Consider the following 16,284-nt stretch of genomic DNA (forward strand, 5'->3'; position numbering starts at 1 on the left):
CCGTCCGCTCATTAATTCAAACTCCGCTTAACTCGAACAATTTTCCAGTCCCCCTCGAGCTCGAATTAACAAGCTTTTACTGTATTTACAGTACTGAGTAGACAAGGTACAGACATGAAGGGCTCAGAAAACAGATATGAAGGAAGCCAGAGGCTTTTGTAGCAGAGTGATATTTAGGAGTGCACAAGTATTCGAAATTTCAAATATGAGTCAAATATGTTTGCTATTTGATTCGTATTCGAAAAACTGATATTCGAAATTTCCAAAGTATTCGAAAATTACCAAATACACCGAAAGTTTTCTATTTCATCGCAGTCTCCCCCGCATTGCGCGTTTCACTGCAATGCCCAACTGCATTGCCTGTGCAGTGAAGCATCCTCAAAACGTGACGGGACTATTTTGTAATGAAGGACCTTCTCTTTTGTGAAAAGGGCCTTCCCAACAGCATGCGCAAAGCAAAGCACCGTGACGAATCCAGGAAAATATAAACGTCTTACTTCGGTTTCACCTGATGGAACCCATAACGCAGGCATCCACTGTGCAGATTTTCATTAAATAAAATTACTGTGATGAAAATGGTTTTAGGCAATTTTTCAAGCCCATTTGGAAAATTGAGCTTTCAGTTCATTCGGGCATATTTTTTCCGTCCCTTGAAGATTAGAGTTTACTGTATTCTGCAGAGAATTAGCAGCTTCACCCCATTTCACGCAGGTCCTTCCCGTCCTATAGGAATCCTATATGTATTACCTTAATACTGAATTTTTCAGTAGGATACACACTTCTATACAATTCTAGTTTAATTTTATTTACATATACCATGTGAATCTGAACTAAACAAAGCGAACAGTGTTTGCTATTTTTTAATTTCCATTTTGTTTTATTTCTTTTAGTGATCAGATATTTGATATCCGAAAGTAGTTTTTCCCATATCCGTATTTGGTTAGTGTTCGAAAATTTCAATATCTGCACACCCTAGCAAATTTGTTTAGTTTAAGTTGCTGAATTTGCACTGCCGCTTTGAAAAGATGTATCTAAGAGAACTGGCAGCTCTGAATATTGGAGGCACTAGACTACCGTATTTCTTTACTGTAAATTTCATACTAATTGCAGTGCTATGTAGTATAACCTGGGGCCCGGAACTCGTATTCTCAGGCTTTTCTTAGCATATTTCAGTCTCCTGCCACATTTTATTGCACAAAGTTAGCTTTCATTTATTTATTACTTATTTTATACATTTATATAGCAGGCCAGCAGAAACGAGGCCAAGGCAAAGAAAAAGAAAAACCGCACTGTTCACCACACAACAAGCAGTTCACGTAGTTTTCGTGAAATTTTAACGCAACTTCTCATCGAGGAACATTACAGAGCACGCAGACAAGTGGGCTTTTTTTCAAGATTAAAAAGAGACAGCAAACAGCAACAATGACAATCTTGCACTTCATCTTGGTTCAATACATTTCCGAAAACCACAAAACTCACCCATTGTATTCTGTGCTTTTCTCTTAAGGCTCCGACTTCTCTCCAAGTTCCTTAGGACCTCAACCCTAGCTGCATTAGAAATAATGCGCTTGTATCCTACGAAGAGATAAGAAAGCGTTTAGGTGCAACCATCAGTGGAGCTAGAAATTTATTTGACGGTATACTGACAAAATATGATTCACCTAAAATCAGGCTGAAAGCAGACTCTATATTCAGAGAAAAAAGCTGGAACCTAAACGCTGTCCCCTCGAAGAGCTCATGCAAGGCTGCAACAAAACATCATTCCAAGCAACTCCCCTTAGCTATTTTTTTCTGCGTTATGCAAAATTAATCAGAACACCAACTAACTCCTCTTTCAACATTCCTATAAAGCTAGTTAGTTTATGGGATTTAACGTCCCAAACTAAACCAGGCTGCGAGAGATGCCATTCTTGTAAGTGCTGCAAGTGAAACCTCTAAATAAGAAAGAAAAAAAAATCTGTCCACACAGTGCTGGAAAAGCAAAACAATCAAATAAAAGAGCCTGAACATTCAAAAGCCCTAACAAAACTGCTCTAAAGAGAAAAAGAAAAAAAGGCTTGCTTAAATAAAAGTGCTTGGTTGTACTTGTGCTGCTGTTCCTTGAATAACAATGCAAACTTCAGAATGACAAAGAGGCGGTCAACATACGATGCACTTCAGCAGGTGGAGATCGTGCTTGGGCATAGGTTGTGGTGGCACCACTCCTAGGGCAGCCTTCTGTGTCACATAGAAAAAAGCATGAAACCTTCGAGGTTTGTTTGTACACTGGTCTACCTTCATCAATGACATTTGCATACCGCCTAGGCCAAAATTTTTTTGTGACTGCACATATCTAGCCTGAAAGAGAAGGCTACAAATGTGCTAAGTGACAAAGCAAGCGTAGCAGGGGCAGCATATATTTAAGTGGCAGGGAGGGTTCTCCCCACAGCGGACGGCAGTGGTTTCGCCGCCCACCTCTCAGGCCAACCTCCCACCTCTCCGACCATCCGGCCTCCACTCACCACCTCTCAGGCTTCAAGTTTGCTGTACTCGGCGCCAAGCTTTCGTGACTGATGCAACCAGACACGCTGTTTCAGACACTGCAGCACGTGTAACTGGCTTTTTAGTTTTAGCTTTATTTCAAGACAGCGTCACGCCTTTCTATTGAGGATGCTTCACCGCACGGGTCACAGACCTTGACGTGAGTGAAATGTCCTCAAAGCACAACAGGGCCTTTCACACAGCACCCCCTTTTCCTTCGAACCGGTCCTCGAATATCCATCTCTCAAACTTTTTTGGGGAGAACCCAGGGATTAGGTGGCTGCAGCTGGCACAGGACCAGCATTAATTGGAGGAATATGGGAGAGGTCTTCACCCTGCAGTGGGTGTAGCCAGAATGATTATGAATAAATTTCTACTATTTCTAGGCAGCAGCTTTTTCACTTCACCCTTTTATACAGCTGCATATGACTGAACAGCATTATTTTAATAACACTTCTCTTGAACACTAACCAAGATGAGCAACTGGAATGTATCCTTTAAATGAGCAGGACAAATACTGATTCAATAAATGTAGCAACACTTGGTTCCACAGCTGTTAATGTGAATGGCTGAAAAGCACAAGTGCCCCACCATAGCAGCTCTGGCTAGGGCACTTAAGCGCTGAGCTCAAGGATGTGACATTGAATCCCGGCTGCAGCAGCCACTTTTTGATGGAGGCGAAAATCAAGGCACCCATGTGCTGTGCGATGTCAGTGCATGTTAAAGAACCCCAGGATGTCCTAAGTTCAGGAGGCCTCCCCTGTAGCATCTCTCATAGCCTGAGTTGCTTTGGGACTTTAAACCCCACAAACCAAACCAGAAAAGTACAAGTCCTTTGTCATTACTGCGACTAGAAAATAAGGTCCTGCACAGAGTGATGCCCCTAATAGTGTCTCCACACAGATGCAATGCAATACAATGAATAGAAACAAACGACAGGGGCTCAAAACAAAAAAAAAGGAGGGGGAAGGGGGGTAGCAGTGCTCTACCTCTTCAAAAAAAGCAAACTCAACCGCTGGCAATTTTAGATGTGGTAAATGTTCAACAAAACATGTTTACTGAATCTGCTGCAATTTAGACTACTCCATGTCATTAACTTGACATGAGTAACTGATCTTTCCCTTTACTTTACTTCGACTGCATTCTTACGTCATGACACATGCGTTTTTTCTTTAAAAAAAAAAAGAAGTGCGCGGTTTGAAACCTCAATTACAACTCTGAACAACTGTGAAGAGATTGAAAAAAATTGTTGAAGTTGTTGGTACAGTATGGTATACGGGGTTTAGCATCACAAAGAAACTCTGGCTATGAGGGATGCCATAGTGGAGGGCTCCGGATTAATTTAGACCACCTGGGGTTCTTTAACGTACACTGACATAGCACAGCACACGGGCGTCTTGCTTACCACTTCCATCGAAAAACAGCTGCCGCTGCAGTGTGGACGGATTCATGTGGTGAGACGGATGAAGACAGATGACAGGTGAAAGGTAGGTGACATCACCGAGACTCACAAAATCATTTGCTGGTTAAGACAGGCTTGTGAATGGCCTTTGCTATCACAATATTGGCTATCTTGGTTGGGTAGTCAAAAAATTACGAACAATTTGCACAGTTAATCAAATGCGAAGTAGGTGCGTAGCACCGCTTATCCTCTCTATACCTTTCGTGCATTTTACACTTTTTTATGCTTCGTTTTGTTTCGATATTAAACGCAGTTAGGATGCGATGGTTCATACTTCGTGATGGTCCCCGAAGTTTCTCAGTTCCTCAACGAAGTGCAGAATAAGATGCAGCCGGTTCACCGAAGTTGGACGAGATAGACACAATTTATTTACATATTTACGAGTCAGGATCAAGATCGAGGATCAAGATGATTCAAGAATTCCTTGAATTCCTTGAGGTCACGTTCCAAGTCTTCCGAACAGCGAGGAGAAATTTTGCTGTTTCCTAATTAACCAATCGCATTCGTTGACGAAAACCCAGCCACGATAAGGTGGTGCCTTCACACTCTCATCGGTCCTCCCACTACGACGCTGGTCGATTGATGTATCATCCCTCCTTGGAATGGGAATTCTTCGGGGCCGACGAAGGTGATCTATACTAGTCCATTGTCAGTCTTGCGTGAACTTGAGCATCCAAATGGCCACGTCTACGCAGACTATCGATTTATGGGCCTCCGGCTCCCGGTTCTGTCGCCCCACTTCTTTTGACGCAGCCACCGTTTTCCAAAGCAGAGGTCCACGAGCAGTGTCGCCTGACCGATGCAGGCAGCGGCGGTTCCGCGGCCGCAAAAGGGGCGCCTGCCGCTTCTAACGAAATATCTGGGGTGGGATCATAAGGGGAGAGAAAGAGAGAGGTAAACGCGCTTGAAGGAGAGCACCAGTTAAGGTGCGGAGGCTACACGACGCGGCGAGCGGCTCGAAGCCGAGGTCCAGGGAGCACCACGCGTGCAAGTCTGCTGTCCGTGAAGGCTGAGGAGTGACTGATGAGAGAGGAGAGATGCCGAAGTTAAGGACGCGCGAGCGACACACAACTTAGCACGAGTTACACACACTTGTGCAACACTGCCCAGTGATGGCCGCCACGTCCGCAACTGGGGGTGCATCAATGCGGTCGCTCTGCCCCCTCAGTGTTAAATCGCGTAATGCGGCCATCGCCACTTTCCCTTCCTCCTCTTCAATTTCACGGAGAGACTGATGGACAGAGAGAGAGCGGCTTCTTGGCTGCTGCAGCAATGCAGCCTATCCGCCTTCTCAATGCTGAGCCGCGCGACGCACGCGTCGCCACCTTCTCTTTTTTCACTTCAAGTTCACGAAGAGAGAGTGAGCGGCTTCGGACAGACATCGGCGAAATCTGTGATTGCGGCTAGTAGTGCTACGCACTACAAAACTTAACCAGTTGCATAGCATTCTGTGTGCTCTCTCTAAAACCCGCCCAATTAGCGAGATACTGCTACGATCATATAACTTGGATATTCCTCAAGGCCCAGAAACCACTTTCTGCAGTCATAAAAGGCCTGCAGCATTACCCATTTCCCAGCTTAAAGCAGGCAGTACTCTCCGGAAAACATAACTGTTTATGTTACCTGCAACTGCAGCTGTGTCCACTGATGCAACAAATGGGCCATGTCTTTTTAGTGCCAGGTCTCTACCCTCCTTCCAGCTGGTTGGAGTAATTACTGCGCACACAAGTGATTGCATTTTCATTAAGGTAATGCAGCAGGGCTCTTAATTCTTTATCGAAAAACACAGGTAAAATTAAAAGCTTTAAATCATATGCAACCAATGCCTAATTGCTTCACATATAAATCTGAAATGGAGAAGAGCTTAGGTTAGACAGTTCCATGATAAAAATGATTTTAACAATAAAAAAAATGTTTTGGAAAAAGTGCTCGATTGCATATCACAATCAAGTTGCCAAGATAGAGACAAAGAACACTGCTTTTAATTCTACTCCATTCTATTCAAGAATTCAAATAATCTATTCTATTCAAATAATTTATGAAGGGCATTACATGCCCTTCATAATTATGGAAAAGCCTGTGATTAAGAGGAAATGTCAGCAGTCACTAAAGCACTTAGCAACCAAAACATTGAGGAAGCAAGATAAACATGTTTCAAAAATATCTTGCACAGGGTAAAAAAATCAGAAAGGTAAAGTATTCCAAGTGTTAGACTGAGAAGGGTGAGGTGCAAGTAACAGGTATTTCGTGCACTATATCCAGTAAAGTGGTGTGCCATGCCCTCACCTGCCGGTTTAGTGGGACGAGCACCACTGGCTTTTTCCCCAACCTTGAAGCATGCACCGAGGCACTGTCCTGTGGTCTCGGCACCTTCCACTGCTGTTTCAATAGGTACAAAAGGCTGTTTACCAGCATCTTCTGCCTTCCTCACTTTGCTCGCTGCAACCACAACCAAACAAGCCAAGTTCTATTTCATGTTCTACTATTCAATGCAGGGTTCCCCATTCCTGAAACCGTGAATTTTTCTTTTCATAACTAAAACAACCGCAGTTCATAAAGAGTAGCATGCAACCACATAAAAAAAACAGCACATGACAAAACCAGACTTGATTTGCTTACCTGCACTCACGTAGCTCAAAAGTACCTTCTGTAACAAGCACGCCAATTTGGTAAAATTCCCCACATCATATGATACAAGCAACTAGTAAGCCCACCACCGGATTTTTCTCTTATGTCATAACAGGATCCCCTGTATCCCTTGATGATATGCAAAAGGCATGTCCTCTTCTTCGATGTTTCATCTAACACTTTTCAGGCAGACAAAGACCTGGTGGGGCCACATATAAATTGATATGTTCGAATTCTAGCCAAACAGAGATGCACAATACATGCACTAATTAAATATCTGGCATGGATCTTCTTAAACCTCCAATAACATCCACAAAACAAATAAAATACACGGGAAATAAAAAAACAGTTATGAAGCTTCTTTTTTTTTTTTTTTTCTATCACTTTCGTTTTTCCTTCCTAAGGCTACTTCACTGCTATTCACAGCTTCAGGCCTTTGCTGCTACTTACGGTTCACTGCCAAAAATCACTGCACTACGGCAAGCAAACGCAAAGGAACAGACTATTTACAGACCATTTAAACTTACGAGGTTGATGTGCTTTTCTTTGAGTAGGTGGGTCAACCGTGAGAGAAAATCCCTTGTACTGTTTTGGCTGAGGCACAGATGCAAATTTTCGTTTCCAGACAGGGTCGACAGAAGCTTCATTCCAAGACAAGCCAGGACAGTCACTTTCATAAGGGAACTCAAGCCTTTGCAGTCCGTTTTGAGACACGTTCGCTGCATCCTGTGCCCCTTGAGCCTCCTTCACTCTTCTGTTCTTTAAGTAATCGAGGTACTCTTCCACATAATCATGTGCAGGCAAGCTTGAACTTCCAACTGTATCCAAAATAACCCTACTCCTTATCGAGGTATCATTTCCTTCAAATGATTTATTAGATGACTCATGGCCAAGAGTAGCTGAGGTACTGGTGGCAACTGTGGCACTGTGTGGTCGGCACTCAGTTGCAGCATCCACAAGCACAGGTGAGGCCCCTCTTGTAACATCTGGAGACGTGTGAGCATCCACACAGTTTGCAATGTGATCTGTCTGCTGCTGCAGCGACTTGGCCGAGCCATATCGGTGTTCTGCCGCATTCTTCTGCTTCTCTACAAGCTTGCGAAGCTTCTTGCTGCTTCCTGCACAAGAAGTGAGTGAGGTCTCAGCTTTATTTATAAGTCAATAAAGATATTTACACGAGCCCAAGAAATCCACGACAATTACTGATTTAAAAAAAAAAAAAAGAAAAACAGCCTCTTGAACCTGCATTTTGAATTTGCAAGAATACTTTTTGAACTCAAATAACGGCTGTAACTGTAAAAGCACAGCTACCAATGTTGCCTTACAACAACATTTTAGCATTCCATGTTTTAAAATACAACAGCATCTCAGACAGTAAAATGCCAGCTGGCAGCACAATCACTCCTTCAGTTACCACAAAGTGCTTCAAACTTTGAGTGTAAATGCTGCCAGAATACAAAGCTCCTCATAACAAGTACTGGTGGTTGAAAATTGTTAGAGCTATTGTATGCAGAAGCAAGCACAATATTTGTATAGTAGGCACTGGAAAAAAAAAAACAATTATAGCATGTCGGGCCAGGCTGGGCCCAGGTCTTAAATCTGAGCTCTGGGCTGGGCCGGGTTCAGGCCCTTTCAGTGCCCGGCTAGGCCGGCCTCAGGCTCAAAATTTTGGCCCGTGCACACCTCTACACTAAACTACAGAGGAACAGAGTCAGCTCAAAATAAAATAAAAATTACCTACTCCACTACTGCAAAGGCTTTGCTGACTTCACTGTCAAGGCCACGAAAAACCAACATAATATGAAACCTTTAACCAACATAATATGAAAGACTAATAGTCACAAAATCGAGTCATTTCAAACAGCAATGTGTTCACGTGGAGGGTCACTCACGACAATTCCATCTAATTCTTGCCCTTATTATAAATAAAATACGACCCTACTGGGTTTTGTTTTTTTTCCGGGAACACAAAAAGAAACACACCAGCGTGGCCACGAAGCACATATGAAAAAAATAAATGCGTGTCATCATCTGCAGTTTTTTTTTTTTTTTTTTTTTTTTGCTTCTGTGTGTTGTGTTGAGTTTAGTGGCGCATAAGCAACTTAGGCTATCATGCGCCAACTTCAAGGTTAAGAGTGTTGCATTCACGTAATTTAAACTTACATTCTGTTTAGAACATTTGCTTCTATTAAAACCTGAAAACACAGGACAAATCAACGAGCGCATTTTCACCTAAAAGCAATGCTGGATGAAGGGGAATGTGTTCTTTGTAAAATCGCGTAAAAGGTTTTTTTCTTAGTTGTTTAAGTTGTCTGCATGAGAGTAAAATGTGGGTGACTGTTAGCTCGTGTCCGCATGAATCACACAAGGGCTTATCCTGTTTTGTTAAAATCCTGTTAAGACGGCATAGAGCCACTTCTTTGGAACGTTCAAGGTGGGTGCTCAACTTCCACTCTTCTATCGCAGGCTTTATGGGGTGCAGTTTGTTATTTCTTTCAGTGTTCCAAGTGGACTGCCATTTTTGCATCAGTTTACTTTGTATCAATTTCATGCAGTCTTGAGATGGTATCTGCACTTCTTTTACTTTCTTGTCTCGAGCTTTGGCAGCGCACATATCTGCTTTCTCATTACCTTGGATTCCTACATGACTGGGGACCCAGCAAATTTTTATGCTTCGTCCTTCATCTGTAAGTGTTGCTATGCTGTGTATGATGTTTCCCAGTATTGGTATAACTGCGTTTCTTGGGTTAAGGGCTGTGACTATACTTAAGGAATCTGTGTAAATAATACTTCTCCTGAGGTTTTCTTTTATTATTTTCTCTATGGCAACAAAGACAGCATTACATTCAGCAGTAAAGATGGATGCGCATTGTGGAAGTCTTATTATTTCCTCCCATTCACCTTGAACAACTGCGCTTCCGACATAATGATCTGTTTTCGAGCCATCCGTGTAAAAGTCCGTGAAGCTACTGTACTTTTCTTTTAGCTGAAGGAATTCTTGTATGATGTGCTCTTGTGGGGTTATTTTTTTTGGAACTGTGTGAGAGAGGTCGCAGACTGCAGGAACCAGGTACCAAGGAGGCAGAGGGTTTGGTCTTTTGGCAATACTAGGTAAACAATCCGGTAGCTCAACCCCTTGACACATTTGCTCAAATCTTAGGAGCAGTGGTCTCACAGCATTGGGTTTGTTGGTGAATAGTGTTCTAGAAGGGAATTTAGTTACTAGGGAATAGCAGATATGCTTTGGCAGAGATCTGATTTTAAATATATAGGCACATGTAAGTGAAGTTCTTCTGATTTCAAGAGGAGGTTCATTTGTTTCCACAAGCAGACTGGATATAAGAGAAGTTCGGTATGCTCCACATGAGAGTCGAAGTCCTAAGTTATGTATTGGGTCTAATTTTTTAAAGTATGATGGTCTAGCTGACCCATACACTATGCAGCCATAGTCTAAGGAGGAGCGTACGACAGATCTGTAAATGTTTTTAAGGCATATCCTGTCGGCACCCCAGTGTTTACGTGAAAGAACTTTTAGTATGTTTAAAGATTTGGAAGCCTTTTTCTTCACGACATTTATATGAGGAAGAAAGGAGTTTTTTGTCAAAAGTTACGCCTAGAAATTTGCGTTCGTTTTTCACCGATACTTTCGTTTTGTTCAGGTGTAGTGTAGGATCTGTCTGTAAGCCTCGTTTGAGAGAGAATAGAATAGCCACTGTTTTTTTCAGCAGAAAACTGAAATCCGCTTGTGTCTGTCCATACTGCTAGTTTATTTATGGTCAACTGCACTTGTCTCTCATATGTAGATACGTTAGAGAATGTGTATGCAATCTGTAGATCACCTACATAAACTGAATACATTATGGATTTCGGAATAACTGTGCTTATGGAATTCATTTTTGAAAAGATTGAGCCCAACCGCACACGAAATGAGCGATTCGACAAGAAGTTCTTCAGACAGTTTAACATCCTACCACGTATCCTAAATCTGCTAGGTCACGAAAGATGCCAAACCTCCATGTAGTATTATATGCCTTTTCCATATCGAAGAAGACGGCAAGGCAGTGCTGTTTGTGAATAAATGCTTCACAAACAGTGATTTCAAGGCGGACTCGATGGTCCGTGGTAGAACATGCTGTTTTGAACCCACATTGGTGAATGTCTAGAAGTTCTTGGGAATGAAGGACAAAGGCTAATCTGGTATTAAGAACACTTTCAAAAGACTTTGCAAGGCAACTTGTGAGAGCTATGGGTCTATAATTGCTGGGGGCCGTTGGTGGCTTTCCTGGTTTCAGGAAAGGCACAATAATAGCTTTTTTCCAGGCCTCAGGAATACTCCCGAATACCCATACTTTATTAAAAATTTCAGAAGTGCTTCTAAAGCAGGTGTAGAAAGATGTGCAAGCCATCTGATAGTGAATTTGATCTAGGCCAGGTGCAGTCTTCTTGCTGGAAGATAGAACCGTGTTTATTTCTTGTAGTGTTATTAACTTGTTATACGATTTATTTGTACTTCCACTTGTTGGCAGTTTTTGTTTTTCGGCCTTGTTTTTGTACATTATGAAAGATTTTGGGTAGTGCAGAGAACTTGAAATTGCATAAAAATGCTCGCCTAGAATATCTGCCTGTTCCTGTAAGTTTGTTTGAGTGCCAGGAGATGTTAGAAAGGGGACTGTGTACGGTGAGAAGTTACCATCCAGTTTGTGAACAAGCTCCCACATTTTTTTTTATGTGATTGAGCTATTTATTGATGATATGTATTTTCGTCAAGAAGCATTCTCAGTGTTGCGGCGGACATACCGTGCCCTAGCTTTTGCCTGCTTGAATTTTATGAGGTTTTCGTTTGTAGGGTACCAGCGAAAGGTTCCCCAAGCTTTGTTTTGTTTCTTTTTTGCTTCTCTGCACTCCTGAAAATACCAGACTTTGCGATTTTTCAGTACCCCTCCTAAAGACTGCGGTATAGCTACAAGTGCTTCGTTAATGATGCAGGCCGTAAACTTTTCATTTAACTCGTCAACAGTGAGGTTTTCAGAAAAGACCTTTTCCAGGCTGGCTTCAGACTGGAATAGAGCCCAGTTCGCAAGGTGCAGCTTCCGCCGCTTGGGTTTGTTTAGAGTGATGGAGGGTGAGGGTTATAGGCTGATAATCACAGGCAAATGATCACTTCCTAAAGGATTGTCAAGGACGTCCCATTCAAAATCAGTAAAAATTGATAGGGAGCTAAATGATAAATCTAAAACGCTCATTTTCCCTGTGCTTGGGGAGCAGTATGTATGCTTTCCTGTATTTAGCAGGCAAACATCATTGCATAATATAAAATCCTCTAATATACAGCCTCTAGTGTCTGTCTGATCGCTTCTCCAAAAAGTGGAGTGCACATTGAAATTTTCAACAACCAGATATGGTTCTGACAGTTGTTCTAAAAGGTCTTCCAGATCATGAAGGGTTACAATTAGGTGCGGATGGAGATACAGTGAGCATATAGTTATTGTTTTATAATGAATGATGGAGACGACAACAGCTTCGAACTTGGTTTTGAGGCTAATCTCACGCGTTGCAACTCCATTCTGCACTACAATAGCGACACCTCCAGATAGGCTATTTGCTTCTTGACGGTCGCAGCGAAAGACGTGTCCTTTTCAAATGTTTTGATGTGGTCCTAAGTTAGTTTCCTGTAGGCAAAGGACGACAGGAGAAAATTAATGTAAAATGTCTTTTATATCGTTGTAGTTGTTTATGAGAACTCAGCAGTTCCAGTGTATGAGGAACGCCTTCTTTTTTTTTTTTTTATAAAGGAATGTGCCTGAATTTAGGTTTCAGGTTTGTCTGCTCCTGTTATAAGAGTTTTTTCTCTCCGTTTTCTTTCCAGAGAGTTATGTCGCCGCTGCAGCGGGGACGAAGAAGGGGTTGTGTCCATTGCCTCGGGGGCTTTGGACGTTTGGGGAGAATTAGGATTGTTGGCTGCAGGCTTCTCTTATGGGGGAGAAACCTTCTGGGCTGCTGGCTGTGGGGCCAGTGTGCCCTGTCTCTGCAATGGCAGGGCAGCTTTCGCTGCTTCTGCTTCAGGTGGGGATGGTCCTGCCTGAGGCTTACCCTCAGCGGAGACCAAATCCTGTTGTGGTGTGCTGCCGCCACGCTCCACCGCATTGGAATAGTTCAGTTTGGCTGTGAACACAAAAGTGCCCTGTTTAACAAGATATTGTTGTCGTGTCTCTTTAAACGTTATGATTTCCTTGACTTTTATGGTAATGATGTCCTTTTCCTTCTTCCAAGAAGGACATGACCGTGAGTATGCGGTGTGTTCACCTGCACAGTTCGCGCAGTGCGGCGCAGCTTCACACTCGTCAGATTTATGTTCATTTGAGGCACATTTTGCACATGTTTTGCACAGCCACGGCAGCTCTGGGAGCCATGATCGAATCTTTGGCAATTGAAACAACGTCTAGGGTTTGGGATGTAGGGCCGGATGTCTACTTTGATGTAACTGACTTCAATGGATTCAGGGAGTTTGCCAAAGTTGAAAGTCAGAACTATGTGCTTTGTTGGTATTTCTTGGTAGTTCTTTCGGATTTTGATCCTGTGTACACCGATTACATTTTGCTCGGAAAGATCGTCTAGAAGTTCTTCTTCGGTGAGTGACAGGAAGTCTCTCTCTGAGATCACGCCTTGAACTGTGTTCAAGGATCTGTGAGCACTGACTGTTACTGGGATGTCCCCAAATGTGGCAAGTTGCTGAAGGTTGCTGTAGTGGTGTTTGCTTTAGAGCTTAAGCAGGAGATCCCCGCTAGCCAGTTTACTAACTTTGTATCCGGGGCCTAGTATGGTTGTGAGAGACCTAGATACTGCAAAAGGGGATATTAGCCGAGCTTGTTTGGCAGGGCTTTCACTGTGGATCACATGATATTTAGGGAAGGTTTCATGCTTCGTTGAAAAGAACTGGGCTGATACATCGGTCCGCCTTTTCTTGGAAAGGCGATCAGTTCGTTTGGAGGAAGAAGCCATAAATAATGTATGATGTTCGGCCGTGGTGCCAACCACCCACCATGGAGCCCAACGAGGGGGCGGGCCAGGAATTGGCAGGCAAGTCCTGTCCACGTCAGCTGTACACCGTAACTATAACCTAATATGGCGTAACTCAGGGTAGTCAGCCACACAAGGTTAACCCTCGCCGCCTGGAAGTAAGGAAAAACCAAGAATAGAGTAGAGGACAGGAGAGTTGTAGGATAGAAGATAGGAAAGTGAAAGATGGAGGGGAGGATAGGAAAAGGCGACTGCCAGTTTCCCCCAGGTGGGTCAGCCCGGAGGTGCCGTCTATGGGAAGCGTGGCCCAAATTGGTGTGCTGCCTCCGCCGAGGGGCCTTAAAGGTCCGGACACTCGGCATCGGCTCAACCACAAGGATCCCCTTTTCCCCATTCCCCAGACACGGCGATGCCACGCACAGCTAAGCGTGGGTGCTCGGGGTCCGTGGTGTCGCACAAAACACACAAACATTTGCTTTAGCAGATGCCCCCTGCGAGGTTTTTTTACTTCTAGTAACAACAGCATTCTTTCCCGGAATTTGTAAAGTTCTCACAGCCGTTCGTATGCACAGAAAGACCTGACACCCTGCAATGGCTCTTCATCTGTCTGAGCAGCTGTTGGTATAAGGAAGGCAACAGCAAGAAGGTTTGGCTTAGTTTGGTTTGGTTTGGTTTATAGTGTCTACTGTCCCACAGTACACTGCTTTAATGTGTACTGACAATACACAATATGAGGTGCCTTGCATTTTTGCCTCCATTGGAAAGCGGCGGCCACTGCCGGGATTCAATTCTGCATCCAGTCGAGCACCATAACTAGCAGCGGAAAGGGAGTGAAGTTTGGGCACAGATGTGTACTTATGCTCTGTTTGTTTTGCCAGCTTTATGCTCCACAGTACTCGTCTAGTGGAACCTAGAAACTGCGTATTTCAGCTGCAGGCGACAAGGCGACACAAATGACAGAAACATGCCTCAGAGACAACTTGCGCAACCGTATCTTGTACAGTACTGCCGGCTGCTGCCGCACAGTTTCGTTTCCATACCTTTAGCCCTCTGCGCTCATGCCAAATTGGTAACAGAACTGCAGGAGACTTGATGAACTAAGTGAGGTGAGAATAGCTGCTGGCCGATTTCATTCACACACTGCATGCACTCAGTGACAAGTGGCAGACAATGCAAATAACTCAAGAATGTGCAAAACAATAACCAATAGCCATATACCTACTCTTCTGCTACATGTGCGCAGTTGACGAAATACTGATAACTAATCAAAAGCTGGATTCACACGAAATACTGATAACTAATCAAAAGCTGGATTCACAAAGTTTTTTTGCACATAAGTACAGTTGGCAATACATTTGTACCCACGCAGTGAAAAGACTTGGTAATCAACAATACCCAAAAAGCCGAACAGCAAAGAACTATTCTTAACAGTAAGCGGCTATGTCAGTGTAGCCTCTAATTAAGTGGTAGACAAGCATTGTGGCCGCATTTGTCCCTACAATTCTCCATGCTGAAGGGTGAAGAAAAAGCGACAAGAATGCAGGGTCAGGCACATCTCAAAAGTGATAAAAGGAGAGCACTGGCTTTTTGCAACTCCACTGATAAAATTTTTTGCAGGAACTGGCTAGCAACACATATGTTCATACCAAAACCCTACACTGCAGCGTCATTCAAAACAGCCGAGGCCTTGTCAAATTATACTGCTTTTGCATGTGGCAAATTACAAGCAGGACTTGCAGATTGTAATTTGTGAGGTTTAACATCCTGAAGAGATGCACGGGCTATGAAGGTCAATGTAGTAGAAAGCTCTGAATTAATTTAGACCATCTGGCGTCCCTTAACGTGCACCGACATCACACAGCACATGGGCGCCCTTTGCATTTCACCTACATCAAAATGCAACCGCCACTGCCGGAATTGAAACTACGCCCTCCAGCTCAAAAACTAAGCCCCCTAAGCAGAGAGCCACAATGGCAGGCAGCACTCTGAAAGCTGTTAAGGGCAATTCTAAATGATTAAATGGAAGAGAAAAGCACATACCTCTTGCAGCTTTGCTGCCAGACCTGCGTGACTTTTTCAGCACTCTGTCAGCTTCATCGTTGATATAATGTGCTTTCTTGACACTGTGCCCACTTGTGTTCAAACTTTGTTCTGTTACAATGCCATCTATGGTGAAGGTGACATTGTTGGTAGTGGTGACAGCAGTTCCCGAGGGCACAAAGCTACTCCGAGTGCTGGGCTGCCGCAATGACTGTATGAAATCCACTTCACCACGGTGCAGCGGTGGTCCATTTTTGACAGATGAAAGCTGGCATGGAATACGCCCCCTCTCTCTTAATTGGCCTTGTGATAATGGAAGTCCTAGGAAGAAAGTAAAAAGCCATATGTTGTCTTCAAAGATGGCATTACGTAACCATATTAAATTAACAGGCCCCACAGTACCCCTTGCTCCTTGAGAACAAGCCTTCAGATAAGCAGGAAGCCAAACAAATGATACCACCTCAAAATAAATGCAGGATCTTCTCTGGACCAGAAACAACAGTGGAGAAATTACAATATTAAGCGTTCCCCTCAAACTCTCTCTTTCCAATTCCTTGACTTGAATGTTTGCAGCGATGATGCATCTACCAAGGTCCTGTCCAGTCATTATCACTGTC

The 16,284-nt window shown here is 43.4% G+C and overlaps 1 protein-coding gene across 10 annotated transcripts in view; it reads right to left on the minus strand.

Annotated features, from left to right (window-relative positions):
• Positions 1-16,284, minus strand: part of LOC146204829 (uncharacterized) — a 175,849-nt gene that overhangs the window by 148,605 nt on the left and 10,960 nt on the right. For 8 of the 10 annotated variants that reach the window (XM_084589536.1, XM_084589527.1, XM_084589529.1 and 5 more), the window contains exons 6-11: positions 15,668-15,988; positions 7,138-7,728; positions 6,269-6,421; positions 5,606-5,698; positions 2,149-2,217; positions 1,480-1,575 (exon numbers count right to left, since the gene is read on the minus strand). In XM_084589536.1, the coding sequence (XP_084445662.1) occupies positions 1,480-1,575; positions 2,149-2,217; positions 5,606-5,698; positions 6,269-6,421; positions 7,138-7,728; positions 15,668-15,988 (1,323 nt within the window). The remainder of the gene's footprint in view (positions 1-1,479; positions 1,576-2,148; positions 2,218-5,605; positions 5,699-6,268; positions 6,422-7,137; positions 7,729-15,667; positions 15,989-16,284) is intronic. The other 2 variants (XM_084589533.1, XM_084589534.1) reach the window with 1 other exon arrangement.

This window comes from Amblyomma maculatum, chromosome 1 (assembly GCF_055883805.1).
Source record: "Amblyomma maculatum isolate TAMU_Amacu chromosome 1, ASM5588380v1, whole genome shotgun sequence".
In the NCBI taxonomy this organism is placed as follows: domain Eukaryota; kingdom Metazoa; phylum Arthropoda; class Arachnida; order Ixodida; family Ixodidae; genus Amblyomma; species Amblyomma maculatum.